The sequence below is a fragment of the Actinia tenebrosa genome, unplaced genomic scaffold (assembly GCF_029948245.1).
Source record: "Actinia tenebrosa isolate PJP-AT-01 unplaced genomic scaffold, QUT_ActTen_1.0 PGA_scaffold4__44_contigs__length_22323623, whole genome shotgun sequence".
Taxonomy (NCBI): Eukaryota; Metazoa; Cnidaria; class Anthozoa; order Actiniaria; family Actiniidae; genus Actinia; species Actinia tenebrosa.
In genome coordinates this window covers 20,354,004-20,381,627 of record NW_028292581.1, presented here as the reverse complement: position 1 = coordinate 20,381,627, position 27,624 = coordinate 20,354,004, and the positions used below count along the sequence as shown (strand labels likewise).

General features: G+C 36.3%; 4 protein-coding genes across 7 annotated transcripts; 3 read left to right on the top strand and 1 right to left on the bottom strand.

The window, feature by feature from the left end:
• The first annotated feature begins 2,064 nt into the window (after nucleotides 1-2,064).
• LOC116287478 (actin-binding Rho-activating protein) lies at nucleotides 2,065-6,575 on the top strand. Of its 3 annotated transcripts, none has more exons than XM_089036988.1 (3): nucleotides 2,073-2,163; nucleotides 5,174-5,286; nucleotides 6,024-6,575. In XM_089036988.1, exon 3 carries the CDS (start codon nucleotides 6,035-6,037, stop codon nucleotides 6,410-6,412), a length of 378 nt encoding a protein of 125 aa, XP_088893114.1. In that variant the 5' UTR covers nucleotides 2,073-2,163; nucleotides 5,174-5,286; nucleotides 6,024-6,034; the 3' UTR covers nucleotides 6,413-6,575. The 3 variants fall into 3 exon arrangements, with proteins under 3 accessions (XP_031550019.1, XP_088893114.1, XP_088893113.1); XM_089036987.1 differs by having other exon boundaries at nucleotides 5,174-5,300; XM_031694159.1 differs by lacking the exon at nucleotides 5,174-5,286 and having other exon boundaries at nucleotides 2,065-2,163.
• Nucleotides 6,576-8,652: 2,077 nt separating this feature from the next.
• On the top strand, nucleotides 8,653-16,692 carry LOC116287551 (putative methyltransferase-like protein 24). 2 transcript variants are annotated; one of them, XM_089036310.1, is made up of 6 exons: nucleotides 8,653-8,779; nucleotides 11,188-11,293; nucleotides 12,841-12,910; nucleotides 13,692-14,004; nucleotides 14,762-14,999; nucleotides 16,358-16,692. In XM_089036310.1, the coding sequence occupies exons 2-6, from the start codon at nucleotides 11,219-11,221 to the stop codon at nucleotides 16,637-16,639; spliced, it is 978 nt and encodes a 325-aa protein (XP_088892436.1). In that variant the 5' UTR covers nucleotides 8,653-8,779; nucleotides 11,188-11,218; the 3' UTR covers nucleotides 16,640-16,692. The 2 variants fall into 2 exon arrangements, with proteins under 2 accessions (XP_088892436.1, XP_031550099.2); XM_031694239.2 differs by lacking the exon at nucleotides 16,358-16,692 and having other exon boundaries at nucleotides 14,762-16,041.
• Nucleotides 16,693-19,529: 2,837 nt separating this feature from the next.
• Nucleotides 19,530-21,512, top strand: LOC116287562 (aquaporin-5-like). The gene is made up of 4 exons (XM_031694249.1): nucleotides 19,530-19,815; nucleotides 20,159-20,397; nucleotides 20,858-20,938; nucleotides 21,249-21,512. The coding sequence occupies exons 1-4, from the start codon at nucleotides 19,530-19,532 to the stop codon at nucleotides 21,510-21,512; spliced, it is 870 nt and encodes a 289-aa protein (XP_031550109.1).
• Nucleotides 21,513-22,286: 774 nt separating this feature from the next.
• On the bottom strand, nucleotides 22,287-27,605 carry LOC116287426 (ras suppressor protein 1). The gene is made up of 9 exons (XM_031694109.2): nucleotides 27,442-27,605; nucleotides 27,272-27,322; nucleotides 26,627-26,694; nucleotides 26,050-26,102; nucleotides 25,346-25,464; nucleotides 24,839-24,921; nucleotides 24,088-24,202; nucleotides 23,626-23,758; nucleotides 22,287-23,004 (listed from the first exon to the last, which is right to left on the bottom strand). The coding sequence occupies exons 1-9, from the start codon at nucleotides 27,548-27,550 to the stop codon at nucleotides 22,914-22,916; spliced, it is 822 nt and encodes a 273-aa protein (XP_031549969.1). The 5' UTR covers nucleotides 27,551-27,605; the 3' UTR covers nucleotides 22,287-22,913.
• Nucleotides 27,606-27,624: the final 19 nt, after the last annotated feature.

The window sequence follows — 27,624 nt, the reverse complement described above, 5'->3', positions numbered from 1 at the left end:
TCATTCAGTCAGTCAGTCACTCATTCATTCATTCATTCATTCATTCAGTCAGTCAGTCAGTCAGTCACTCACTCACTCATTCATTCATTCATTCATTCATTCATTCATTCATTCATTCATTCATTCATCCATCCATTCATTCATCCATCCATTCATTCATTCATTCCTTCATTGACTCACTCACTCACTCACTCATTCCTTCCTTCCTTCCTTCATTCATTCATTCATTCAGTCAGTCAGTCAGTCAGTCAGTCAGTCAGTCAGTCAGTCAGTCAGTCAGTCACTCATTCATTCATTCATTCATTCATTCATTCATCCATCCATTCATTGATTGACTCATTCATTCATTGATTAATTGATTCATTCACTCACTCACTCACTCCCTCACTCACTCATTCCTGCCTGCCTGCCTGCCTGCCTGCCTGCCTTCATTTATTCACAATTGAACAAATCAATGTATTTTCAATAAACCCATTTACCTTCGTATGCAAATTGTCCATTTTCGATCACATGGCATTCCCTCAAGAATTGTTCTTTTATGACGAACATGTTAAAATATTTTCACATGAAAGAATCAACTCCCGAGAGTGGCATCACATGGTCTGAAATGTGCACAACAAACAACGAAGCTAAATAGGTCTATTCTTTGGGATTATTTCATAGAAATTGATGGATGAAGTGAGCTCTTATCTTATTCCAGCATTAATTAAAAAATAATTCCCATGACATTTAGCTTTTTGTCTCTGAAATGGAAAATCAAAATGAAATTAATTTTTTGAGAAGTTTATTGACATCAATCATCCTATTTTCGCTGTGGTACCTACTACAATTGAAAAACAAAAGACTACAGTAGCACACTGAATTTTTCAAAATCAACCTGAACAGAAAAGCCAATTACGCATTTCATCATATATTTTATTTTTTAGCAAAACACCTTTTTTTAGCCCGCGCGAGCGGAGCAACATACTTAAAAAAAAAAAAGGTAAACCATCGAGTTGATTCTTCATGGCTTGGCTGACGTCACCTCCGTCCGTCCGTCCGTCCGTACATACACACGTACGTCCGTGTACACGACACAGGAATCCCGCTTGATTTCAAAGCCGAGCAAAACTACTCACAAATGCGGATCTCAAATGCACAGAAAAAATCGCTTTAGGACAAGTTATAAACCAAAAACAATTAAAAGAAAAACTTTCATGTAGTCAAAGATGGATCAAGAAGCGTTCTTCAAGAATTCAGGTGTTTGTTTTTTAGAAAACAATCGTATATATATATATATATATATATTTTTTTTTGACAAGCATTTTTCTCGACGAATCGACAGATTAAAGTCTTTCTCTCAAAACGTTTTATATTCTAAAGATAAGCTTAATCTATTTTAATGCTGGAGGAAATATAACACGGAGAGCAATATTACGACAACAAATATTCGTCCTTTATATTTAGCTTTGTAAATCTTTTAAACAATTCGGTTGTTTTTAACCAATTATCCTATGCTTTTCGTTCACGAAAAATGCAGCTTTGTTCGCCTTCTATCGCCCATCGGGTCCCATCGGCAAAACAAAGAAGACTTTCCTTTAATAATTTTATATCTTTCTACAGATAATTTATTTAATTATTGAATGAAATATATTTAGACAATATTCAAAGGTTTATTAAGCTGTTCGAGCAAGTATGATTAAAAAATGAGCTTAAATTTGTGTTGTTAAGAGATGTTATTGTATGAAGACCTAGACTTTTAGTTAGCTTTTACTAAAACCGCAAATATATTTCTTTGGTAGAGTACATACAACTTGACAACGACCCTAAAAGACTTTGTAAGAAATTGTACAAATTTGCACGAATCAGGAAGTTCAGTAGACCTCAGTAGACCGTAGACCTAAAAAACTTTGCACTAATTTATACACCTTTCTTTTAAGGACATATGTCAGGCACTCTAATCGAGTTAAAAGTAGCCTGCAAAGCGCGCATCATTGCAAAAAAAGGCCCACACACACCCGCCACCCTCCCCTCCCCTTCCGTAACCAGTATATTTCTGTTACCCATAAGCTGACCGCTGACCATCACAACAAAAATGGCCGCCTGATGGTGATCAACCTTCTTCCATCAGAACGCAAATGTTCTTGTAACCGCACAGATCAAGGGCTATTACAAGTCTTTAAGGTATTCAAACATAAATATTCTTATTATGATTTAGCTTTAACTTGTTAGAAAATCGAAAGATAGCAAGAAAAGACTTAATCATGTAAGATTTTAAGCTATATTTATATGAGATAAAAACGTCCTTGATTGTCTTGTCCCTGGTTCAGATTGTATATCAGTCACCTTGGCTTCTACGTGTATATTGATGGTTTTCACAAGCGCCTTGTTTGATAAATCTAACTAAAGATTAGTCATTAAACTATTTTGTCATATCATCCAATATGGCTGCCATAGCTTTTGTTATGTCATTCTGTTTGGAATGATTGAAAACCAGCGATGTTTATGCACAACAATGATTGAATTTCATTGGAAAGACAAATCAGTCAGATTAATTCATCAGTGGTTTACAGCCATTCTCAATCACACACGCCCTCTAGCAATTTTTTCTGTTGCAACGAAAATGGTTTTGGTGGACGTCAATCACAAGGTGTTTCCATAACATTGTCAGAAAACACAAAGCTATAAGGACACGTGCCTATAGAATGTCATGGAAACGCCTTGATTGACGTCCACCAAAAGCTTCTTCATGGCGACAGAAACAATCTCTAGAGCAGTGCGTGTGATTGAGAATGGCTGTAATTCACCTTTTGAGTCTAGGACCAAAACATGTTGGATTGTGGTATGGTCAGCAAAAGATTCCCATACAAATTCACTGAATTTAGAAAGAAAATTCAGATCAATTTCTTAGTTACTTTTCTAAACAGCAGTAAAAAAGAGTTCAATCAAGTTAGAGAAATAATGTTTTGCTTGTGTTTAGGGAGCTAACTAAACAAACCAAGTAAATAATTTGTTTAAAACTCGAAATTCAAGAACAATGTTCATACTTTTTGTGGACTAGAACACAATCCAAAATGTTTTATCCACATGATGGCTAGCACTCAAAAGATAAATTGGTCAGCTTGTCAGTTACACTATCAGCAAGCCATCCTTCAGTCAGTCAGTCAGTCAGTCAGTCAGTCAGTCAGTCAGTCAGTCAGTCAGTCAGTCAGTCAGTCAGTCGGTCAGTCAGTTGGTCAGTCAGTTGGTCAGTCAGTCAGTTAGTCAGTCAGTCTATCATTTAAAAATAGACTACTTTGCTCATACTTATAGCTGACATTAGCATTGAATTAAATCCAAACATCTGGCTTTGCAAAATATACTTATTCAAATATGGTAACTTTCTTTTCTGCCATTTTGAACTATATTTGATTTAATTACTGCTAGGGTACAGGGAACCACCTGCACTCTACAACTATCAATACACCTTCATTCAACTGTGAATAATTTACACGGGGGACTGATCGCAACATTCATGTAGAAATTATAAAAAATATTTTTCATATTTTCTTATACAAGTGCTCCAGTATCAAATTGTGTAGTTCTAGAAATTCAGAAATTATCCATACCCTTCCCGACATCCCAAGAAATTCCAATTTTCTTCCATACAAACTCTATTATTTTGTTCTTTCTTTGACCCTCCCCTCCCCCCAATCCCTCGGAAATTCCAAATTCCTTGGATAATTTCTGGACCTACACATTACAACTCTAATTGAGAGATGCTCTAGATGTCCAACTAAACATTTTAGTTAAAAATTAAAATAATTTAAAAAAAGATAAAATGGGGAAATAAAAAGCTGTTGAACATTCAATAAAACAACCCAGCCCTTCATTCACCAAAGTGTAATTCCCTTATATTTCCATTTTGTAAATCCACCTACAAAATAAAGCTGAACTTTATGACTTTGAAAGTCACTTATTTTTTTCTGAAACTTTACTTATTTCCACATAAATGAAATAAAAATTCAATTTGATTATTTTATGAGGAATATATTTTTTCAGCCACAAATATATTGTTACTGGCTTACCAGTGACAGCCCAGTTATAAAATACCTTGTTTTTTATTCTCTTTCTCATTCATTTTATACAACTTGAATTTATTTAATTTCATTCACAAGATACGAGGACAGCCTGCTATAAGTTTTTTGTGCTTTGAATTACATTTAGGTACAGCTAAGTGATGGTGGTAATGATGATGGTGATGACATGACAATGGTGACAATGACGATGATGGTGATGGTGATGACTGATGGTGATGGTGATGGTGATGGTGGTGACTGATGGTGATGGTGATGGTGGTGGTGATGGTGATAATAATAATAATAATAATAATAATAATAATAGCAACTTTATTTAATGAGGGTGGCACTAAATAGTGTACTACACTAATAAACTTGTGGCCCTCAATGATGGTGATGGTGATGGTGGTGGTGGTGGTGGTGGTGGTGATGGTGATCTTAATGGTGATGGTGATGGTGATGGGGATGGTGGTGACTGATGATGATGGTGATGGTGATGGTGATGGTGATGGTGGTGGTGATGGTGGTGACTGATGATGATGGTGGTGGTGATGGTGATGGTAATGGTGATGGTGGTGGTGATGGTAGTGACTGATGATGATGGTGCTAACTGATAGTGATGGTGGTGACTGATGATGATGGTGGTGATGAAAATGATGGTTAGGGTGATGGAGATAGTGGTGACTGATGATGATGGCGATGACTGATGAAAATGATGGTGATGGTGGTGATGATGCATACAAAGGACCAAAGCCAGAGGGCTAGGTATACATTCTGTAATTTGTATAAATGAGATAAAGAAAATGTTTAATCTCTACTTACTTTGCAAAAAAAAGACTTGCAAAAAATGCTAGTCAACGTGAATACAAATTAAACAGATAGTAGCCGCGCTCTGTTCTTGAAGAAGGTACATCATTTTGAGGCACATTATTGTATGATACGACTGAAGAAGAGAGCCAATGGGCCTTTTACAACTTCAAGTCGCGTAAAAATGAGCCAGTTCAACTAGAAACCGAGGACAGCTGTCGTTTCATACAAGGCTCGTAATTTACCTACTACGCATGTTCTTATATGATTTCCGAGCCCATCCCACACGGCTACCGCCTCATCTCTTATATATTCATATATATTCACAGTCATCTTCGAACCCTCGCCGAAGAATCACGCCACAAAATAATCTCATTAAATCATAAGAAGAGATAACTAGCTGAAAACTAGTGTGAGCTGTGTCGGTGTTTCTAATGAAAAAGTAATGATAAAAGGGTAAATTTTACAGCGTGATAAGATGAATAAACTTACTGACGTTTTGGACGCTAGTCCTTCGTCGGAGTAAAAGAGAAAGAGGTGGCAGAAAGGATTGTTTATATACTGAGAACAAGACAAAAGAAACCAATGAGAACACTCCTTTCCACCACCTCTTTCTCTTTTACCCCGACGAAGGACTTGCGTCCGAAGCGTCAGTACGTTTTTTCATTAAATCATATTTCATTATTCGTATTTTCGTAGTGTCATTTTAAATTCAAACTTGACTTCTATTAGTTGTCAACCAGTTATCACAGATACTCATACTACATGTTCCGGCCTCGGTACATTTGTAGCTGTACATTTGTAGCTTGGAACTGAACGAACTGTCGCAACATTTGAAGTTTGGGCTGATATTTTGGTTCAGAAATGAAATGAAATTCTGCCATACAATTACCCACTTCCGAGATATATTTCACTTGTCACGCACAAAGGTTTCAGTTTCAGTTTCTTTGTTAACTCTGCAGTCCGCAGAAACGACTGGTGGAGAGACGGGACCACCATTGTATGTGGTCATCCGAGCCACGTGGAGCTCTAAGCATTTGTAGTTGTTATTTCAAAGGCAGCCTCTCAGTTATATTAAGACCCTGAGTGTTGGTCTAGGCCGGACTCTTTCCCCTCTACCCTTAATATTATCAATTCATTCATATTCATTATATAACAAAATATTTTTTACACGACTAGAGCACTAAGCAATGGCGTCTCACCCTCCAAAGCACGGCAAGGAATATGGCCGCCCAGAGGCTGGATCTCGCACTGAAGCCAGAGGCAAATATGCAGGGTTGCACATAAGTAAAGAAGTATTTGATCTCTGCAAGATAATCAAACAGCTTGGGAAAGAACAACCTAATGGGACTGTGATTATAACCTTTGGAAAACTATTTGACCGTTATACGACTATTTCTAACAAGCTTGTTGGAATGTTGATGCGTGCAAGGAAACAAGAGTTAGTGGATTTTGAAGGTGAAATGCTTTGGCAACGCAGAGATGAAGACAAGATTATCACTCTATTGAAAATGCCTGAGACTATGAGCACAGATTCTGACGAATATTGGAATTTGAGAGCCAAGTAAAATGGAAAGAAAAATGGAAAGAAAAAAATATTTTTGCACGTGGGAAATAGATATTTTACCGATGTATACATTTGTAGAAAAAATTTACAAGATAGCACAGAGTTTTTATGCAAAATGAAGTTTGTGTATCATAGGATATAATTTATTAAAGAATCAAATTCTTGGTCAGTTTTCTTTGTGTTGCAGGATGTATCATATTCTTGGTCAAGTTTCTTGGTGTTGCAGGATGTATCGTATTCTTGGTCAGGTTTCTTGGTGTTGCAGGATGTATCGTATTCTTGGTCAGGTTTCTTGGTGTTGCAGGATGTATTGTATTCTTGGTCAGGTTTCTTTGTGTTGTAGGATGTATTGTATTCTTGGTCAGGTTTCTTGGTCAGGTTGCAGGGTGTATGGTACAAACACGCCAATTTAGTAGTCGTGTCTTGCGATAAATTCTTTCTAGGTATTGCAAATTCCTGAAAGCACTTTAATTAAACAACACTTAACATATTCGATGGAACCCGTGTGCCTACCTTGTTTAAAAAAAACATTAAATTCACTACAAAAATGGCTGCGATTACCTTGTAGAAATCACTGAATCCTACCAAATCATGTTTGAAACGTTGATCAAACGTTTCCCAGTCGATAAAAAGTCGTAAGCAGTCGCAAACAGAGCAGCCAAGTTCACTAGCCAGTACGCGGGACTTCGGATAACATCGGCTCTCCTCGCCATGCGCCGATAGCTGTGCACGTGATATCCGAGAGTAATCCGAAGTTTTACAACCCTTACACCGGGATGAACTTTATGTCAGTTATGTCGTATGTCATTTTAACTATATTTTTCGCTAGTTAAATCAAGGGAGCACGGCAAAATGTTGTATTTTGACGATATTATGGAGGAATTTTGAGTAAACGTCCGCCATCTTTTTTTCCCCCGCCATTTTTCTTTTTGCTTTGTCTGTCCGCTGACTGTTTATTACGCAGGCGAGCAGATGAAGTTACGAGCGAGCCCCTAAGGGGCGAGACGTGGCGGGGAGTGCAACCGTTGGAATACGGATCGCAAGAAGCTCGTAGTAAATTGCTAGGAACAGCACCGTTGTTAGGAACTTTGAGGAATGGCGTAGCTAGAATGACCGACAAACTTGAAAATCACCGAACATGAATATTCAACAAGCTCGAACAAAGGATACTCATTCGGCTGGTCTTAATTACCATAACAAAGTGTAAGTATTTAAAATTATTCAGTTTGAATGTTAATAAGTTAACGGTCGATAAAATTAGGATGTGTTCTTTTGACCGAATAATGTTTATATACTAAAAATTATTTCGTATCTACAGAATTCAAGAAAGATTTCTGTTTGTACCTGACCCGGGATACCTGACAATGTCGTGACTGTTGAGAGCATATTCCATGAAGGATTTCTGGTAAGCTTCAGCATCCTTTGCTTTTACTTTACTACAACTTTAAATATCAGGTGAATTTTCATTCAAGCAGGTATGAAGTTTAAAAACGGACTTTAAGCTTAAGTTAAAATAGTTTCGAATAGCGGTACATTCCTTAACAATATCAATACCTGCAAGGGTAGCCTGCGTCACATCCGGAATTTTCTTCGTAAATACCGTCCAATTCTTCTTTTTCATTGGTTTAGAGGCGGCACACCTCCAACGGTTGCACTCTCCGCCACTTCTCGCCCCTTCGGGGCTCGCTCGTAAATTCATCAACTCGTCCCTCGGGGCTCGCCTGCGCCTACGTAATAAACGATCAGCGGAAAGACAAAGCAAAAAGCAAAATGGCGGAAAAAAAAGCAACAAGATGGCGGACGTTAAATCATTTAAAATTCCTCTATCATATCGTCAAAAAACAATATTCTGCCGTGCTCCCTTGGTTGAATAGGACATGAAGTATATCCCGATATATACTCGATGGCATAGTGTCTACTGCTTATTAATATGCAGTAAACACAAAAATCTAATAATAATAATAATAATAATAATAATAATAATAATAATAAATAAATAAATTCAACTTTTTGGTAAATTTTGGAAAACCAGTTTTTTCCTTAAAAGAAAGAATCCTAATGCATGCGGGTACCATAGATCGACAAGCAGGTTGTCTCTTCTTTTCTTTTATTTCAACCTGTGATCCAAGGTTTACCAAACGTACGTCAGTCAAAGTTTAATTCAGAGCCACAATAAACAAAATTGCATTTAGTAGTACTGTATTTTATAAACAGCCATATTATTTATATAAACGCGTAATCGAAAAGAAAAGGAATTATCAAAACAGTGGCGAGCAAAGACTAACATTACAGCAGCTAGGATGAAAAGTGGAAGCCGTTATGGTAAGAAGTCGTAACGGAAAGTAAATAAGAGCTGGATATCTTCAAGGTACGAGTTATTATGAAATTATATATATATATATATATAGTGAATATATTTCGAATTTGTTGCTTTTGGGAAAAAAAAAACGAGTTATGAATATGAGTTTTATTCTTAACGGAGGATAGATTGGAAGGCAATTGGATACTAGCTAAATGCGTAGCCGACGAACCATAAAATCAAAAAGAGAAAGTCAAACACCGCTTTTAGAAAGCTGAAATCGTAAAGATTGTAAATATTATTGTAGCAAAAGAATGAAACCCAAATACCAAACAAACATCTGAAAAAAGAAATATAGAAAGAAGTATAGAGATAAATAAAGAATGAAAACATCTGGCAAAACTAAGATGAAATTTTTATATATTTGAAATTTGTAATATTCCTCGTAGCAGGTAGGTAGGTAGGTAAGGTAGGTAAAACTTTATTTAAACACGCTTGCCACGTCAATTAAAGCTGATTTCCACAAGGGGCGTGTGGATAAATATTACAATGAAAAGCTAATGCTATTTTATATTCTAATCAATAATAATAATAAAATAGAAATAAAAATAAAATAAATATAACTGTTAATAAAGCTACAATAATACATAGTAGATTAAGTAATAATTTATAGATACTAAGAGATAGATAGAGTGTGAAGTGGCAATTTCAGATTTGAATTTGGCCAGTGATTTGCAATTTCTTAAATTTTCTGGTATGGAGTTCCAGACTTTTTCCCCATAAGGAAAACTTCTAGCTTTTACCAAACTCTGTTTTAGGGAGAGGTAACTGCAATGAGGTACTAGAGCCCCTTAAGTCGTAATTTGTAACGCTTTGTTTTTTTTGTAAAAAGATTTACAAGACAGTTAGGGGCCATTCCGTTAAGTATTTTGTACATGTGCTTGGCCTTTGTTTTCTCTCTTTGGTTTTTGAGAGGTTGCCAGCCCAGAGCTTCCAAAGCTTCCTGGTGGGGAGTTTCATTACTCATATAAGAAATTACTCTTGCAGATCTGTTTTGTAATTTCTGAATCTGTTTAGCATGACCTTCACCAAGGGGTGTCCCATACCTCACTACAGTAGTTAAAGTGCGGCTGTACTATAGTATTATGTATGCCAATCAGAGTTTTCCTGTCCACGAAGTCTCTTATTTTTCTAATGGCTCCTATACCCGACGTAACTTTTTTAGCTATGCTATCAACATGCCCATCCCAAGACAAAAACTGGTCAATCTCCAAACCAAGAACCTTACTTTGGGTAACTTGTTTTATGGAATCTTGACCGATCTCTACATTAGGCTGAGCAGTGATAGTACGCAAGTTATAGTGAGACCCAATAAGCAGAAATTCTATACATTAATAATATATTCATATATTAACTTTAGTACGCCCTACACACGTTTTACCCCTTTGTTTAGTTATTTTAGCACTATTCTTTTGAATCTTATGACAGAAGTACTCCTCGTAGCCTTTTCTATACATTTACAATATATAGATCTTATTAACCGAGGTCGGAATGTACAGACCGAGGTCAAGATTATCCCGTACAGACCGACCAAGCTCGGTTGATAAGAGTTTTATTATATGACCACTTTTCATTGAAAAGGACAAAATGTTTTCGCCGTAAGATTAATATGCGATCGGACCGGTTAATACCGGAGAATCTAGACCAGTCCGCAATGCGATTTATCCAATCAGATTGCTCGATTTGCTAGTGTCCAGGCTTTAAGATTCACGGTCATATAATAAATTCATATATTAACTTTAGTTTAAGCTATGTTTAGTTTTAAAATTTTTACTCGTATTACTCTTTAATAAGATATCACACTTAGGAATTTACTTTTTCCGCTTAGCCAATCTTGATTCAACGATAATATCACATTGGAAGTAATGTCTTCTGGCGCTGCTGCCGTCATTTCATTTCATATGGTTGCATGACGATATCGCGATCGGGTAGAGGATTTCAGACGATATCGAATCTTGTTGGGGTGTGTGATTGACAGGCAACTAGAACCAAGCTTTTTGTCTGACAAAATCAACGAGTGAGTCGCATTTTAAAGAAAACGTGTGTAAATTAGACGTCAAATTCACTAGTCAATAGGTGATAAGTCTTATCAGTCAAGTTGGCCATTATGAGCTAGCTTGTTCAGTATATGCCAATGCGCCCCATAAGTACGTATCAAATTTTTACATTTTGATATTATTAACAATTAGTTCATATCGAGAGAATGTTTTTTTTTTTTACGAGCGCTATTAAACCATGGAGATTGAATAGAGCACCGAAGTGATGACGTCACAAAATCACATTGTAAGAACTTTAAGCTTTTGGTAACATTTTCAGAAACGGGGTCTATTTGTGCAAGGGGTCTATTTACAGTTTTTATGGCAGCAACTTTCTCTGATGATCCACACAACGAATTATGTTTTTTGCTTCGTTTATAGGTAACTCAAAAACCTCTACATTGCAATAATCATGAAGATTAACCTTCGATGGACTGTGTTTATTCTGCTAATGACATTCACTGCAATATTTCTATATCAATCAGTGGTAAGGAATAAGAAATATAGAAGGGTTCCAAGGGCACCTAACTTCGTCCCCGGGCTACTCTTCTCGCTGTTCGAAATGACGTAACATGTGCTTCTCGGATGAGTGAACCGGCCAAATCCCCCATTTCGGTGCCCGGTCTGTGGAAGTACTAGTAAATCGATAATCGATCAATAGTACAAGATGTGAGGGGGTTAATAGAAACAATGAAAAACGACAAAAAAAAACAAAAAACAAAAAAACAAAAACAAACAAACAAACAAAAGCAAAAACAAAAACAAAAACAAAAAACAAAAAACAAACAAAAAAAAAAACAAAAAAAACATCAAACAAACGAAACAAAACAAAGCAAAAACCGTTTTGTAAAGAAATAAATGTAATTGGTCTATTTTAGAAGATAACTCCGAGCGTTTTGCCCGGCTACGTGTGTAGCTCTGAAGCGTACAGTCAATTCAAAAAACGTTGTCGTCGACCTTGTCAAGCCTACGCGACTGGACCGAAATGTGGGTAAAAATCACTGAAGCGGTTAAATATTCTGAATTAATTGTTCCCGCTAGTAATAAGATAATAATGGCGAGAAACAATCCATCAAATGCATGTCTTGGGGTTAGGGAAAGAAAAACAAAGTAGTTATGATTCAGTTCACAATTCCGAAAATTTGAAGGTATTAAAAAAAACGTCTCCTTCAACACTTCCCGCTCGCCTACGAAGGTTCGTGCTGTAAACCAAGCATAACTAGTCAGATAAAATTATGTAGTCAACTCGGCTTCAATGATTGCTACCCAGAGTTTCTCTCGGTCCAGTCGCGTAGGCTTGAGTTGGTTGACGACGACAACATTATTTGAATTGACTGTATGCCATCTTGGATTCGGGGCAATGATCATGAGTAAGTAGCGTGGGGATGAGGCTACGTTCCAGGTAGCTGTAGAAATTAAAGGTGTTTACGAAAAGCATGGGGTGGCGTAGCGGCGAGAGCGTTCGTCTCTCACCAATGCGACCCGGGTTCAAGTCCCGCTAGGCTCGCTGTCGTATGTGAGTAGATTTGTGTGTTGCTTCTCTCCTGTTTTTCGGGCTCTCTAACCTGTTGATTATTTTATGTTTACGATCCTTAAAAAATTGCAGCATTAGCGGGCGTTTTTCAACTAGGTTGCTATATTATAAAATTTAATTTTGATATGTAGTATTATCATATAATCATCCATAAAATACCTATATTTCTCCTTTTCGAAAAACTGATATTTTCACATGTGAAAATAACATGTTATTTTCACATGTGAAAATATCGTTACCTTGGTATTTAAGCTATTAGTAAGTTAGTTATAATAATAAAAAGCTTATTAAGTTGATTTTATGGATAATTATATAATAAACAGAATATTACATGGGCGCCTGGAGATACGAAATTTATCTTCTCGTGTTGAAAATCTCTCACTCGTTCGCTACGCTCACTCATGAGATATCTTTTCAACACTCGAAGATAGATTTTGTATCTCCGCGCGCCCATGTAATATCATCTATTTAAGTCAATTGAAATGTTTTTGTTTTCTCAGCAAAGAATTTTAGTTCAGCTACAGATTGTTTCGAACTTCAATCATAAAATCAAAAGAACCGTCAAGAAAGGTATGTATCAAACAGAAAAACTTTTTTTTTTCTAATTGCCCAATTTCCAAGATATGCTTTGCTTCTTACGCACAAAGGTTTCAGTACAATTTTACGTTCTAAATTAAATTTGCTATATTCTCCTCTCACGAATTACCGAGGATTATGAACGAAGCCTCACAGTGAACCATTTGTGCATGTCATGCGAATCTCGGATCTTTGCCCTGCTTTTTTTCCGGAAGACATCATTGTTCCAAATATCTGCAGGACATCTCTTCAGGACTATGTCTGGTAGCTTAATAAACGAACACCCTTCATTAAATCTGAAATGTCCTCCCATATCTATTATATAACGAACCTCTTTAGCGGACGCCTTCTTTTGCTGGTTTTCAATCGTTCCCAGGAGAAAGAAATAACAAAAGACACGGCGGCCATGTTGGATGATATAACAGAAGACTCCTCTCTTTTGAGGCTGGCGGTTCGGAGTTCTGCGTGAAAACCGCACCGTATATGATATATTGTATTTTTTTATATTATATATATTTGTTTAACTTTAGATAGGTGTCCCCAATTAACCTACTTTAAAGTAAGCTATAGATACTTATGACACATAAATTAAGGTTATTATCATCATCATCATCATGATTATCATTATCATTATTATTATTATTATTATTATTATTAACAACAAATATTTGGTAATTCATTCAACATGGCGGCTGTCAAAACCATCAATTAAATGGACTCGAGGCAAAATCCGAAGCCTATGAACACATTTAAAACGTGATTCTAAATGTTTCAGATATAGATAAACGTCATGTGAACGAGACTTTGAAAACCAGTAGTTATCAAATCCCAACAACGAAGTCAATTAACATCTACGAATACATTGAAGAAAACCCCGCGGACATCGGAACGATACAATATGAAATGGCCAGATTCAGGCGTTTTCTAGCAACACAAGAAGCGGTCTGTGAAGATATCAGGAGAATAGGTGGTGAACAATCAGAGACATGGCTTGCCCCTCGTCCTTTTGGAGCTGATGGTGCATGGGATGTATGCTTTGACGCAAATGTTGGATTAACACCGGGTTCGTGCATTGTGTATTCCTTTGGGTGAGTTTGAAGTTGTTGTTTTTTTCTTTTAAAGTCGTCCTTGTTCTACGAGGGTAGCACGGAATGGACTACTTCGACGATACGCGGCCATCTTGCCAGGAGGCAAAAAAAACAACAAAGATGACAGAAAATATATAGAGTTTCGTGTGTTTGTCTTTCTTTTATGAGTAAAGGTGATGGATGTGCCGTCTTAATACATCTTTTGTTGTATTCTCTTGTGGGGAACTGTTAATATCAATCGCCGTCATTACTGCAACAAAGCTTTATTTGCCCCTTGGACGCCCCCATAATGCCTTGCAATCCACAATGCCACCGTATCGTCGAAGTAGTCCCTAGCCAGTGGCTAACAAACCTATGGCTTTCATTAGATCGAATTTGATTTAAATTGAGGAGGGATAAAAACCAGAGAACCCAGAGAAAAACCCTTGAAGCTGTGTAGACAACTCTGGCAATTATGATCAGAGCAATAAGAGGCGGCGCATCAGCAACAAACAACGGCCGTGCATAATCTTTCAGCACCAATTGCAATTGTTTATGCTTAAAGCCAGCCAGCATAGACGAGCATGGCCTCCAATATATATCCTGATTCTCACTGGTTGCGAGAGGTCAGATACAAGCAAGGTGTTCGCGGATTTTGCCGGTCTGATCGAACCGCTATTTTTGCGTGGTACGGTGATCAAAACATTAAAGTCTGTGTAGTGTTTAGAATAATTCAAAACTTCATTAATATTCCCAATACCGCCGTGTTATTTTTAAGGATTGGTCGAGATTTTTCTTTTGATGACGGCATGGCAAGTCATGGGTGTCACGTGTTTTCGTTCGATCCTACCATTGGTCAACAGAATCACAAACGTCCAAGTGGAGTAGAATTCTTTAGTATCGGTTTGTCTGACTTTGATCAAGAAGGAAGTGGGAATATCAGTAAGAAATTGCCAAAATCCCAGTGGAAAACAAGAACATTAGCTTCTGTCATCAATGAACTCGGTCATGAAAAGGTACCTACTGACTCTCATTCTTATTTACTCTACTCGTCTTCTCATCCTAAGCACACTCTTAACGCTATTCCGTTCTCGCAATTTCTTCGTCTTCGTCGTTTGTGTAGTGATGATCTTGATTTTTCTGTTAAATGTTCTGAGATGCGTTCCTTCTTCCTTAAGCGTAATTATCCTGCTCATGTTATTGATCGCGCCATTCGTAAAGTTTCTACTATTGATCGTACCACCGCTCTCACTCCTCACACTCGTCCCTCTAATGACCGCATTCCTTTCACTCTTACGTATCATCCTATTAACATTTTCATTAAACCCATTGTTAACCGCAACTTTTCTCTGCTTGACTCTGATACTCGCACTTCTGCTATTTTCAACAACCGCCCTCTCTTTTCCTATAAACGTGATCGTAATCTCCGTTCTTTCTTGGTCAAGGGAGTTCTTCCCTCTAACAAAGAACCTGGTACTTTTCGCTGTTCTCGTAAACGTTGTTATACTTGTCCTCACATAGTCTCTCACACTTCTGTTGTCGGTCCTAAATCAACTGTTAAAATCACTGACCATTTTGTTTGTACCACTTCTAATGTTGTATATTGTATTAAATGTACCCGCTGTAATCTTTTGTATGTGGGCGAGACTGGCCGCCGTCTTGGTGATCGCATTTGCAATCATCTTTATGATATTCGCAATAACGATCCCACCAAACCAGTTTCCCGCCATTTTAATCTAGCTAACCATTCTCTTTCTGACTTCATTGTTTTCGGTCTTTCTTTGCTTAACGGCAACAATGATTGTCGCAAGACCAAAGAAATGCGGCTTATTCACCTATTGGGCACTCTTAGTCCCAACGGGATTAATGAACGCTTTATTTTCAACTAACCTTTTCTTTTGTCTTTTGATTGTTTGTTTTTGTTTCCTTGCCTACCTTGCTCTCATTGGTTTCTTTTGTCTTATTCTATCATATATACACTCCTTTCTACCACTTCTTTCTCTTTTACTCCGACGAAGGACTAGCGTCCGAAACGTCAGTAAGTTTTTTCATCTTTTCACGGTGTATAATTTACCTTTTTATCATTACATGAAAAGGTAGGTTTTACATACGAGGCTAAACTAAACATTAACCTACGTCCAACCACCCAACCACCCAACCACCCAACCACCCAACCACCCAACCACCCAACCACCCAACCACCCAACCACCCAACCACCCAACCACCCAACCACCCAACCACCCAACCACCCAACCACCCAACCACCCAACCACCCAACCACATTATTGAATTACTAATAACAAACAGATATCCGATGCATGGTATTACGTTATCAGTAGTGTATGATATTGATGTATGTATCTACTTTTACAGCGTTTTATCGATATCGTCAAGATGGATATCGAGGGGGACGAATGGAAGTGTCTACGACAGATGTTGGAGGATGGAACTCTACGTCGTTACGTACGTCAGATAAACATCGAATTTCACGTGGTTTTCAAAAGCTCTCAACGACTAAGAGAGTTTTATAGTATCGCCCGATGGCTTCACCGGCAGGGTATAAGAGTGTCGAGTCTACATCAAAACCCATATTGTAGGGAATGTTTGGAAATGAATTTCATAAATGCAAGACTCCGATATAGTCGTCGCGCGTAGGGTTAATTAAAAAGCAGTTTTCGTATGACTGTGAAAAAATTGGTGTCACCAAATAGAGCGCACTTTTCGTATAATAATAAAAATAAAAATAAATAAATAAATAAAAAAATAATAATATAATAATAATAATAATAATAATAATATTATAATAATAATATTATGATAATAATAATAATAATAATAATAATAATAATAATAATGTAAACTTTATTATGTTTTCCAAATTCCATCGTAAATTTCGCTATACATAGGCAATTTACGATTAGCTACTTGAATCTTTAACATTTAAGTACATGAAAGATACTAAAAACATTATTCATCCTTTTTTTTTCACATTTAGTTGTAACGCCAAAGTTAAAACTTCATCAAGTCAGGGTTATCCCAGCTTTTGTTTCTACAGCAAAATATATAATAGCTTGTTCGAATAGCAATGTTCATAATTTTCCTTATTACATATTTACGTTGGTTTTTGTCTAAACCTACATTTTCTAACATTTTAATAAATGTTGCACAATCATCAGAAAATACTCCGAGGTAAAATAATTGAAAGATTAACTTTACATGGCTATAATCGCCATTTAAATCACTAATAAGTTTTTTATATTTTTTCTTCTTACTATCAGCATAATAATAATAATAATGATAATAATAATAATAATAATAATAATAATATTTAGATATATATTTTTTTCCTAAAGCACAGATATGTGAAGATCTCTCTGCGCTTTACAATAGTAAGAAGAAAAATAGAAATACATAACAATAAATAAAAAATATAATACGACAAATCGAAATGCAATGAAAAACCAAATATCCAAGTATAGACCAGATCGTTGTGTCTCTAATCAAAAGTCTCATTTGGGCTATAACGTCATTATTGCAAGAAAGTTCAAAGGCTAAATACAGTTTTGAATCATTATCGGCATAGAACATGGTATTCACGCCATATGAGCAATAATAACACATTTTCCAGAGGCGCGATATATGTAGAGGGTGAAGAGCAGCGGACCAAGAACTGATCCCTAAGGGACACCATACGCAAGAGGTTTAACAAGGGAGGACATCAAATTTTTTGGCATACAGCGAGATCACAAGTGCCTAGTTAGCATGTATAATGAACCAATAATTAATTATGGCCTGGGAGGGGTCGGATGATTCGGGGAGACGGAGGAGGTGTATCACATGGTTTTTAAGTAACTTAATGCGGATCAGCTTAATATTTGCAGAGGGGATCAAAGAGGGGATCATTCAGTAGCAACCCCTTATGGGGGAGGGGTGGTGTAAGCCTTGGTTTCAGTGTTTTCAAGTCAGTAAAGAAAGAAAGAAAGAAAGAAAGAAAGAAAGAAAGAAAGAAAGAAAGAAAGAAAGAAAGAAAGAAAGAAAGAAAGAAAGACTTTGCACTTGTTCTATACGATACGTTGTCTGCACTGGACACATGGCTGTTCTGTTGGGTTCATCAATGCATCATTGGCTAGCCCTGAACAACAGGGCCGATAAGAAATATGGGGGTGCAAGTGACGTCATGACCGCCATCTTGGTTCACCCCGTCTTTCATCCTTTTATTCTAATGGGAAGGGAAGCTTAAGGCCTGGTTCTCACGAATGATGCAAGTCACAATTTTCATAATGAGAACATGCGAAAACAATTGGAGTTGCGTCTGTTCTCTCTCTCTCTCTCTTTTTTGTTTTGTTTTTGCTGAATCTCGGAATATTGAGTCGGCAACAAAATGGCATCTGCCGGTAATCGTTTTGCTACAATTTCCGATGAGGAAATTGAAAAAGTGAAAGCTAAACGTTTTGCGTGAATTGGCACGCAAACAAAAAGATTCTGTTTTTTTTATTGAATTATTCATATATAAAAATAAGTTACTCTGTACACAAGTTGGTATGTGCTAAAACAATTATTCGCTTCAGGCTCAGTGAATATTTACCTCGCCGCTCGAAGACTCGCGTCTTGATAAATATTCCCCGATATTCACTTCGCCTTCGGCGAGTAATTGCCAATTATTTCATAATATTCTTTATATAAGGTTTTATATTGTAAAGCGCATTGAGATCTTTTTGGAATGCGCTTACCGTATAAGAATATTATTATTACTGTTATTGTTATTATTATTATTATTATTAATTATTGTTATTATGGCTAGTTAAAACAGGTCAGGCTTAATAGTCTATAAGGGTTTAGGCAAATATGTACATGCTGATCATGAGCTCGAGTCAAGTTAGAGCTCCGTGTACGAGTCTTATGCATTCATCGAGCACTTGTACGCTTGTACTTTTAGATGTTAAGCCTCGTTTATAAGGAAACAGTTTCTTCATTCTGAAACGAGGCGAATCCTGTATAAATTAATCGGTAGTGAAGGAATACAGCGGTATTATTTGCAAAATATACTAATAAAGTACTGAATGAACTATAAAATTAGTGCTAACTTTATTGTAATATTGTTAAAAGGCATAAAACGGCGGGGAAAATTTAATCCTCTGACTTGACATGTGATGTGACATCATCGATGGTGTGACGTAGTTTCTTTGCACCACGTGACCTGCTTGCAAGGTGCCGAGCAAAGTACGTCAGCCATTTTTTTTTAACTTGACGAAATTTTTCATTCAAATTAAAGATGGAAAGTTTCAAAATATACTAATAAAGTACTGAATGAACTATAAAATTAGTGCTAACTTTATTGTAATATTGTTAAAAGGCATAAAACGGCGGGGAAAATTTAAATTAAAGCCCCTCTGACGCCCTCAGCTCCTCTGACTTGACATGTGATGTGACATCATCGATGGTGTGACGTAGTTTCTTTGCATCACGTGACCTGCTTGCAAGGTGCCGAGCAAAGTACGTCAGCCATTTTTTTTTAACTTGACGAAATTTTTCATTCAAATTAAAGATGGAAAGTTTTAGAACCATACAGAACTGTTGTATATCGGAATTTCTAGGCACAATGCTCTTCGTGTTCTGTGGGACGGCTTCTACATTGCGTTTTGATACAGAAACCCCTCCTTCTAAAGAAAGTATTGGGTTTGCATTTGGTCTCAGCTTCGCTGTGCTGTTGAATCTTACCGCTTCTTGGAGCTGTGGTTACTTCAATACTGCTGTAACAATAGCAAGGATGATAAGGAGGAGGATATCTCCCTTATTTGGCTTATGTTGTATTGCTGTACAGTTTGTTGGAGGTAAAAACAAACTTTTTCCTAAATAACTTCCAGTTCCGATAGAGAGGCAAACTTTTACTCTTCAAAACAACTGCACGACTTACATGACAGTAAGAACTTGAAATGTTTGTCTGTGACTCAAAAATTTTAAAGCAGTTTTACAAACGTTTCGATCTGAAGAAGATCCGTGTTCACGTACGGTTCGAAAAGTTTGTAAAATGTTTTTAATTATTAAGTCACAAACAAACATTTCAAGTAAAATATTATGAGTGCTGACTTCAATTAAGCTTAAAGTATTTTTGACTTTCATGACCTTTTTGGGTATTTTCAAATTTGTTTTAAATAAGCTTATGTAATCCTACAGGTATTCTTGGTTCAGGCCTTCTATACCTACTCTCTCCTGACAACATCCAGAAAAGCGATCTTGGTGCTACAAGACTTGGCGTCCATGTTCCACTGTACACTGGAGTGTGTGTAGAACTAATCATGACCTTTCTACTTGTTATCACGGTTTTGCTTTGTGCTGATGGTAGCAGAAAGATGTCTGATAGCGAGACAGCCTTGTGGTCTGGCTTGGTGTATGTCGGATGCCATCTTGCTTCGGTACGTATTTTCGTCAGGGGTAAACTAGGACTCAAAATTATTTTGGAAAAAATATAACCAGTTAAAAAAAAGCACCCCAAAATTAGTAAATTTCCCAAGATTGAGAGTGACTAGTATATTGGAGACAGGTAAAGATAACCACACAAAGTCACGAAATTTTACAAACGTTTGTACGGTGGTTGGGTCTCGAACTTGTCCCCACCATACGAACAACGCCTGTAAAATTTTGCAATTTTATGGAGCTAGATCGTTGCCATTTCCAACCTATGACCCTCTAACTTGGCAAATGTGCTAATTTTGAGGTGCTTCTGTCCAATGGTGGTGATCGATTTTTGCTAACTTATTCATATCAAAAGTTGGAAAAAAAACCCGGCAAGGTCTATTCCTCAAAGCCTGAGATTTAACGTCCTGTATCCTTTTGCAGGAAGTGTAATTCGGCTTTTCTTTTTCATTTCAACAGTTCCATATAACTGGCTGTGGGATGAACCCTGCAAGATCATTGGGACCAGCTGTAATATCAGGTGTCTGGGAGTTACACTGGGTAAGTTTGCTTGGTATTTAATCACTGTCCTCTTATCATACAAAATGATAAAATAGTGGCCACAGTCTCCCGTCACCTTTGTATCTATTTTCATTATGACCTGATGAACCAGATAGACTGAGAAGGCCAAAAAGTATTTTCTGTTATAAAGTGCATAATGACTTGACATACGATTAGAACATTCTCCACAATTTCAAAATTTCATGGGGGAGGGGGAAGGGCATTATCTCGGTCTCACCCAGGTTAGACTCCCTCTCTAAATTATACTGTACATTATACAACGACTAAAATGTATGTACATTTTGTAAAGGTCTACTGGGTGGGTCCAATACTGGGCTCAATCCTTGCCTGCCTTCTGCATTACTTAGCAACTAACTTTCCTGTCATCACTGATGAAGACATGGCAGTAAAAGGAGAAGGGATTGATCTGGACATGGACCTGGAAGTGGTCAGTGATAAGATTGTTATTGACAATGATGATGATCATCTCAGTGATAAAAACATGCCAAGCCCAATACTACCAGATTCTCCAAGACTTGATCAAGTACCTACTGAGATGAAAACATACATGTGACAAGGTATCATATAGCCAAAAATATCTTCAAGTTTTGAAAAGCTGGTGTTAATTCTATATTTATAACACATTTTAAACATCAAAGGAGTAAGTTAAAAAGAAAACTGTTTAAATATCTATAAAAAAGTCGTGCTTCACTTTATGTTTATAACATTTGTATTAGCTGTGTTTCATATATAACAAGCATTTTAATCTTTTATCTTTTAATCTTTGATCAGATAATTAATGAATATTCTCAGATTTATCTAGTATTCATAGTTATCTTTTTACCAATGCTGCGAAGGATTAAAGAATTCTATTTTTAAAGCATTAATGAGACACTCATTTTGAAGTTTCCCACCGTAACCCATTCTTAAGTCACTACACAACTCCACTTCATTCAGCAAGAACTGCTTATCTTTGTGATGATACCCAACAACAGACAACAAAAAATTAGTCAGGGCACTCGAACCTTGAACACTTCAAGTTGTTTGTCACTTTAAAAAAAATACAAAATACAGTATTAAAATCATCCCTTAAACCAATCGATTGGAAATAAGATTCATTTTGATCACTCGGTATTTGACCTCAATGCTATATTTTTGAGGGTCTGAAACAGTAGAAAGCTCACTGTAATTTTCTGACTTTTACAATTCATGGTTCCAACTGAGACAATAGTGAACAAGTCAGCATTGCAGCAGTTTTCTCAGTGGAATTAGAATCTCTCCTTGAATCCCACAAACAAGTATACAGTATCTGTTTTATCTAAGTAGACATCTGAAGGACATACAAGGATTACAATGCTATTTTCTTTTATTTCCATAAAACAGTAAACAATTCAAACAATTTATAATCCATTTTCAGTGTTCAAACTTTTTATTCCATCCTAATTTGTGAAGCTTTGTACAGTATGTAGTACATAGCAACGGTAACTACGGGGAAATGAAACCATGAATTAGGTCTTTGTCAGAGAAGAAAGAAAGAAGAAAATAATATAATGTTCAAATCATGTCTAAATGTTTTTTATTTTCTATTTGTCATACAGCAGAAAATAGTTTTACCACTAGTTTACACATTATAAATTTAATGCATTTCTATATTACAAATCCGATAACATATTGCACAAGAACTCCATAATTTCATCCCTTACGACCATCTTCTTAATTACCCAACCAAGACAACTACAACTACCTCTAATTTGAGACGTCTGGGTTTTTGGCTTTTGGCAATCAAATTTACAACGGTTTGAGTTGGTGATTATTTTGAATGATGGAAGCCAAAAAACCCTGTCCTCTAGGGCTGAGTTGGTCACATAATTATAATAATGGCTGTAAAGATAATACAATTCTGATAATTTTTATAAAAATATATGAATTTTGATTCGTGACAGAAGAGTTAATTCAACACTTCCAAGCAGTGTTTTTAGTTCTTCTTTCTGCTTTTCTTCAAGTTTTTCTCTTTTTCCTTTTTTGGTGGTGGAGGAGGAGGAGATTTCTTGTGGTTTTCATAAAGCCTGGATCAAAGAAGCATTCAAGATTCTATATTAATCAGAATAACTCTTACTAGTAAAAAGATGGCTCAGTCTCAGAGCTAAAAAAACTGCCTATCATTGAACAATGTTGGGCCAGAATTGGAACTTTTCTGCTCAAATCTTTGCCTTGCTGGTCAAATAGGGACATTAAGCTGCAGGACGGCAACGTGGGCGACAACGTCGGCGAAATTGAGGCGCTTCAACCTTCTATTGTATTATTATTTCGTGTTTACCTAGTATTTTACTCAATTAGCATCCCCGTTTTAGAGTGATATGACGTCTTTTGGGAGAGCTTTACTTATAACGAAAATCAGCAAAGATAAGCTTTTGGCGTAGCCGTTCTCTTTAGTACGTAAAAATAGGACATTTTACGTCTTACTTTCAGCATTAGGCGGTAATGATGCACAGTATTTCGTACATGCCAACGAGTATCTATTGCATAGCGCAATTAGTGCTATTGTATGGTTGCCGTCGTCGTCGTTGCCGTCCTGCAGCTTAAGGTCTCTATTTGACCAGCAAGGTTGAACTACAAATGAGGTATGACCAAGCTAAAAATATATTTGGCCTGTCATCTTACAAATACATGTATTTGAGTTTACTTACGTTTTATAGCCACTTGTTCTTATGTAATCCATGACGTGAGAAACACCCAAGATCACTTGATCTTCAATCTGCTGTAACCAAGGGTTGCCTTCAACCTTGAACACATGTCTGGGACTGCCAAGATTCAATGCTCCTACAACACAATAGCAGGATTTGATCAGTTTGCATGCATTTTATTGTGCAGTTTCATGCACTTTATTTTTATCGATAAAACTCAAAATTAACGAATGGCCCTACACCAAATTTAAGCAGTGAATGGATGCACATTTGGAAGCAAAAAATTCCTCAAACAGCCATAGCAAAAGTGCAACAGACCTTCCCTGAATTTGCTTGACTGATCATGAAACAATGGTTTCAAGTTGAGGTAGGACTTGATGAATAAAAGAAATAAGTTCAGTCTTCAATTCAAACCATTTTTTAGTTATTAGTTCATAGTTATTTATTCTAACTTTCTTTGCTCACCTAGTTCTGGGGGTAGTACCATCAACCTGTTGTTCTGTATATGCAGTTCTCTCAGCTTTTTCAATTCTCCCAGTTCAGGAGGTAGCTCGGTAAGATCATTGTCGCGCAAAACCAACTGTTCAATGATAAGACATGTCAGCTTTAAAACATTACTTTCAAAATATTTTTACTTTTTACAAAATAATATAAATGTGTTATTGACATAAGCTTTTCTTTAAAAAGGTTTAATCTGAAATGTCAGTTCATTTAATTATATCTGTTATATAGCACTTGTCAAACATCTGCATCGTGATTGATGCTATATAACAGACACACCATCCAGTCTACACCATTGCCTGATGAAGACTACTGTAGCAGTTTGCAATCCAAATGTTGCAGTCCTTCTACAAATGAATACTTCATTTTAGTATAAATACACAGGTGATTATCGAAAATCTCGCACGCTGATTGGTTGAGAAACTCAGATTATTACACGATAATCACCTCCAGCGATAATCCAAAATGGCGACCAGCTGCTTTGTTGCTGTTACTGGGAAAAAATGTGTCTTTTATCCTCTTTTTTTCTTTATTTTGAAAGAATCACCTGCGTATTTATACTAAAACAATTATTCACCTCAGGCTCAGTGAATATCGGGAATAATATCGGGAGTTATTATTCCCCGATATTTACTTCGCCTTTGGCAAATAATTGTTAAATATCACAATTTCCATGATGAATAATATTTTTTCATTCTATTAAAACTACACTTACCACTTGAAGGTTTTTCAACTGATTTATTTCAGGTGGTATTCTCTCAAAATCATTATCTCCAAAGTAAAGAGCCCTCAACTGGCCTGAAATCATGCACAACAAATAAAATATTTAAATAAAATCCTAGAACCCCTTCATTCATTTAACACTCACTATCCACAGATCCTTAGAAGCAAGCATATTGACATCCTTATGAAATTATGCACAGGATTTCTACTTCCAGGAAGTAAAGCTATGAGAGGGCCAGCCAGATTCTTAAGATTAACCCTAACCTTCACATTTGAGCAAAATGTTTTTCTATTTCAGACCCTGTACACCTGTACCTACCAAATTCCCTTGAGGGTTACAGCTGTAGCTATTTCTTTATTTCAGTTTTATCCACACTATTGTATTTTCTCAAGCAATACCAGCAAACAAAGAAATAATACTCAAGGGAATGACATGATCTAATATAGAATAAATTGATTAGGTTTATTTGTTCAAAAATTATTACAAGATTGTACATACTCATGATAAAGAAGTTTCCAGGGAGTGATTGTTCATTTAGATTGTTGTAAGTAACGTCAAGAATTTCCAACCCTGAAGCTGTTCCCAGGCCTTTAGGTAATGTACTCAGCCGATTAACACTAGCAACATAAGAAAAACACACAATAAATCGAGTTAATTTAACACCATCACAACCCTGGTGTGGACAGCTTACGTCATACAACAGCCTATGCCAAAATACTCTGTCATTAACATGTACACAATGAAAAAGTGGTAATGTGTTTTTTTATAATATCGTCAAGTGTATATATTATATCATAAATAATAATAATGGAGTTCTAATACAGCACATTATCAAATTGTCTCAATACGCTTTACATTGCAGTGGAGGACTTTTCGGGCTGCATATTATTATATTATAAACTATTATTATTATTTGACACACCCACACAGTCCCAATTAAAACAGTATTTGCTAGTCACTATCAATAACTAACAATAACAGTTGATAGTGACAATGATGATCACAATGATGATGAGGACTATAATGATGATGATGATCAGAACGATGGTGATGATGAGCATAATGATGATGTGATGATCAGAATAATGGTGATGATGAGTATATAATGATGATCATGATCATGATGACCATACAGTGTAATGATGGTGATCACAATGATGACAATGACTATAATGATGATGATGATTATGATGAATACTCACGCTAAATTCAGATGTCTAAGTTTGGGTAAAGATCCCAGGGAAATGGGAAGGTCCTAGAAATGAAAATATCAAAAGTTTATATCAGTAACTTTTATTCTACTACAATTCAAAAGGGCTAGGTTTAGTTTTACTCATCTTGGCAAATTGTATTTTCTTTTCTTTGAGGGAATCAAGGTAAGCATAGTAGAAAGTCGAGTCTCACAAGAAATAGTCAGCTTCGGCGATTATCTGGGAGATTTGAGACTCTAATCTGGAGACCGGGAGATACGGTCAAAAACCTGGAGACTCCCGGTTTTTCCGGGAGAGTTGACAGCCCTGGTTTTGATTCTTGGACTCTGCATTATATATATGTAAACAGCTTTTTTAAGGTCTCTCCCATAAATCAAGGGCTTTTTCAGGTTCATCAGTTTTCTCTCTCTCCCCAAAATATCTAACAAGCTATATATTTCTAATTTGATTTGTAAGCATAGTTAATATTAACTATGTCGTAAGTTAGCCATGATCTGAATTTGATTAACCAAGAGGTTGATTCAGGGTTCAACAATAAAAAAAAAAGATTTTTGTAGTTTTTACTTACTTCAATATGGTTATTAAACATGTTCAAGTTTTCTAAATTTTGTAACTCAACTATGGAAGACGGAAGAGCTGTAAAACAAATGAATACAAGTTTAAAGTTAAATAAATAAACAGGACAACAGACCTGCCCCAGGCCAGGCCTGGTATTCGTTTTCATGGGATACCTGTGGTGGGTTATTTTAATCAACTTTCTTTTTTGCTGAACTTTTTTAATATTTGTCATGAAACTAAAGTTTAGAATTTGAGTTTATCGATCATGTGCCTTGTTGTGCACCTTATTGTTGCATTACTTTGATGGTTAAAAATACGTAATTTACCGACCTTTTCTTTGACCTCTTCCCTATACCCCCTCCCCTGGACTCATATCAAATATGAGTCTATCACAAAACAAATAACACTATTTCTTGTCAAATGTCGTTTTTAAAGTATTGATCACCTCTGAAAATTCATTTAAATTCAATAAATAGTTCGCTTTTACCGTTCCAGCCGATGACAAACAAGTAAACAGCAAAGAATGCGCTCGTATCCTGTACAGATTGATTCAATGATGAACAGAAAATCCCTCCCAGCATTGGAATGCACAACACGTATAGTCAAAGTGGTTCAAAAACGAGCAAAATATAGATACTAAAACCATACTACTTACTTGTTATTTTATTGTGACTCAAAGTAAGTCTAGTTAGGTTCCTTAGAGTACCTAAATAAAGAGAAAATCGTAAAACATTACATTTCAATCATTCAGAACCAGAAAAAGAGTATCCGGTGATCTTGTTTAGATAGATCAAAGAAAATCCCAATTCTCTTGCCTAAAATTACCTAGATTTGGAATATCTTCAAGACGTGATATCCCTTTATCACAAAGGTCCAATTCAGTGTATCCATGCTCTCTGGTTTCATCCACGATCTTTTTTAAAGCCTTTGACATCTTTGTTACTCTACGCTATTCCTCAGCAAGGCTTATAATGTTTTTAATCACTGCTGAGCCCGCGGTTAACAGTC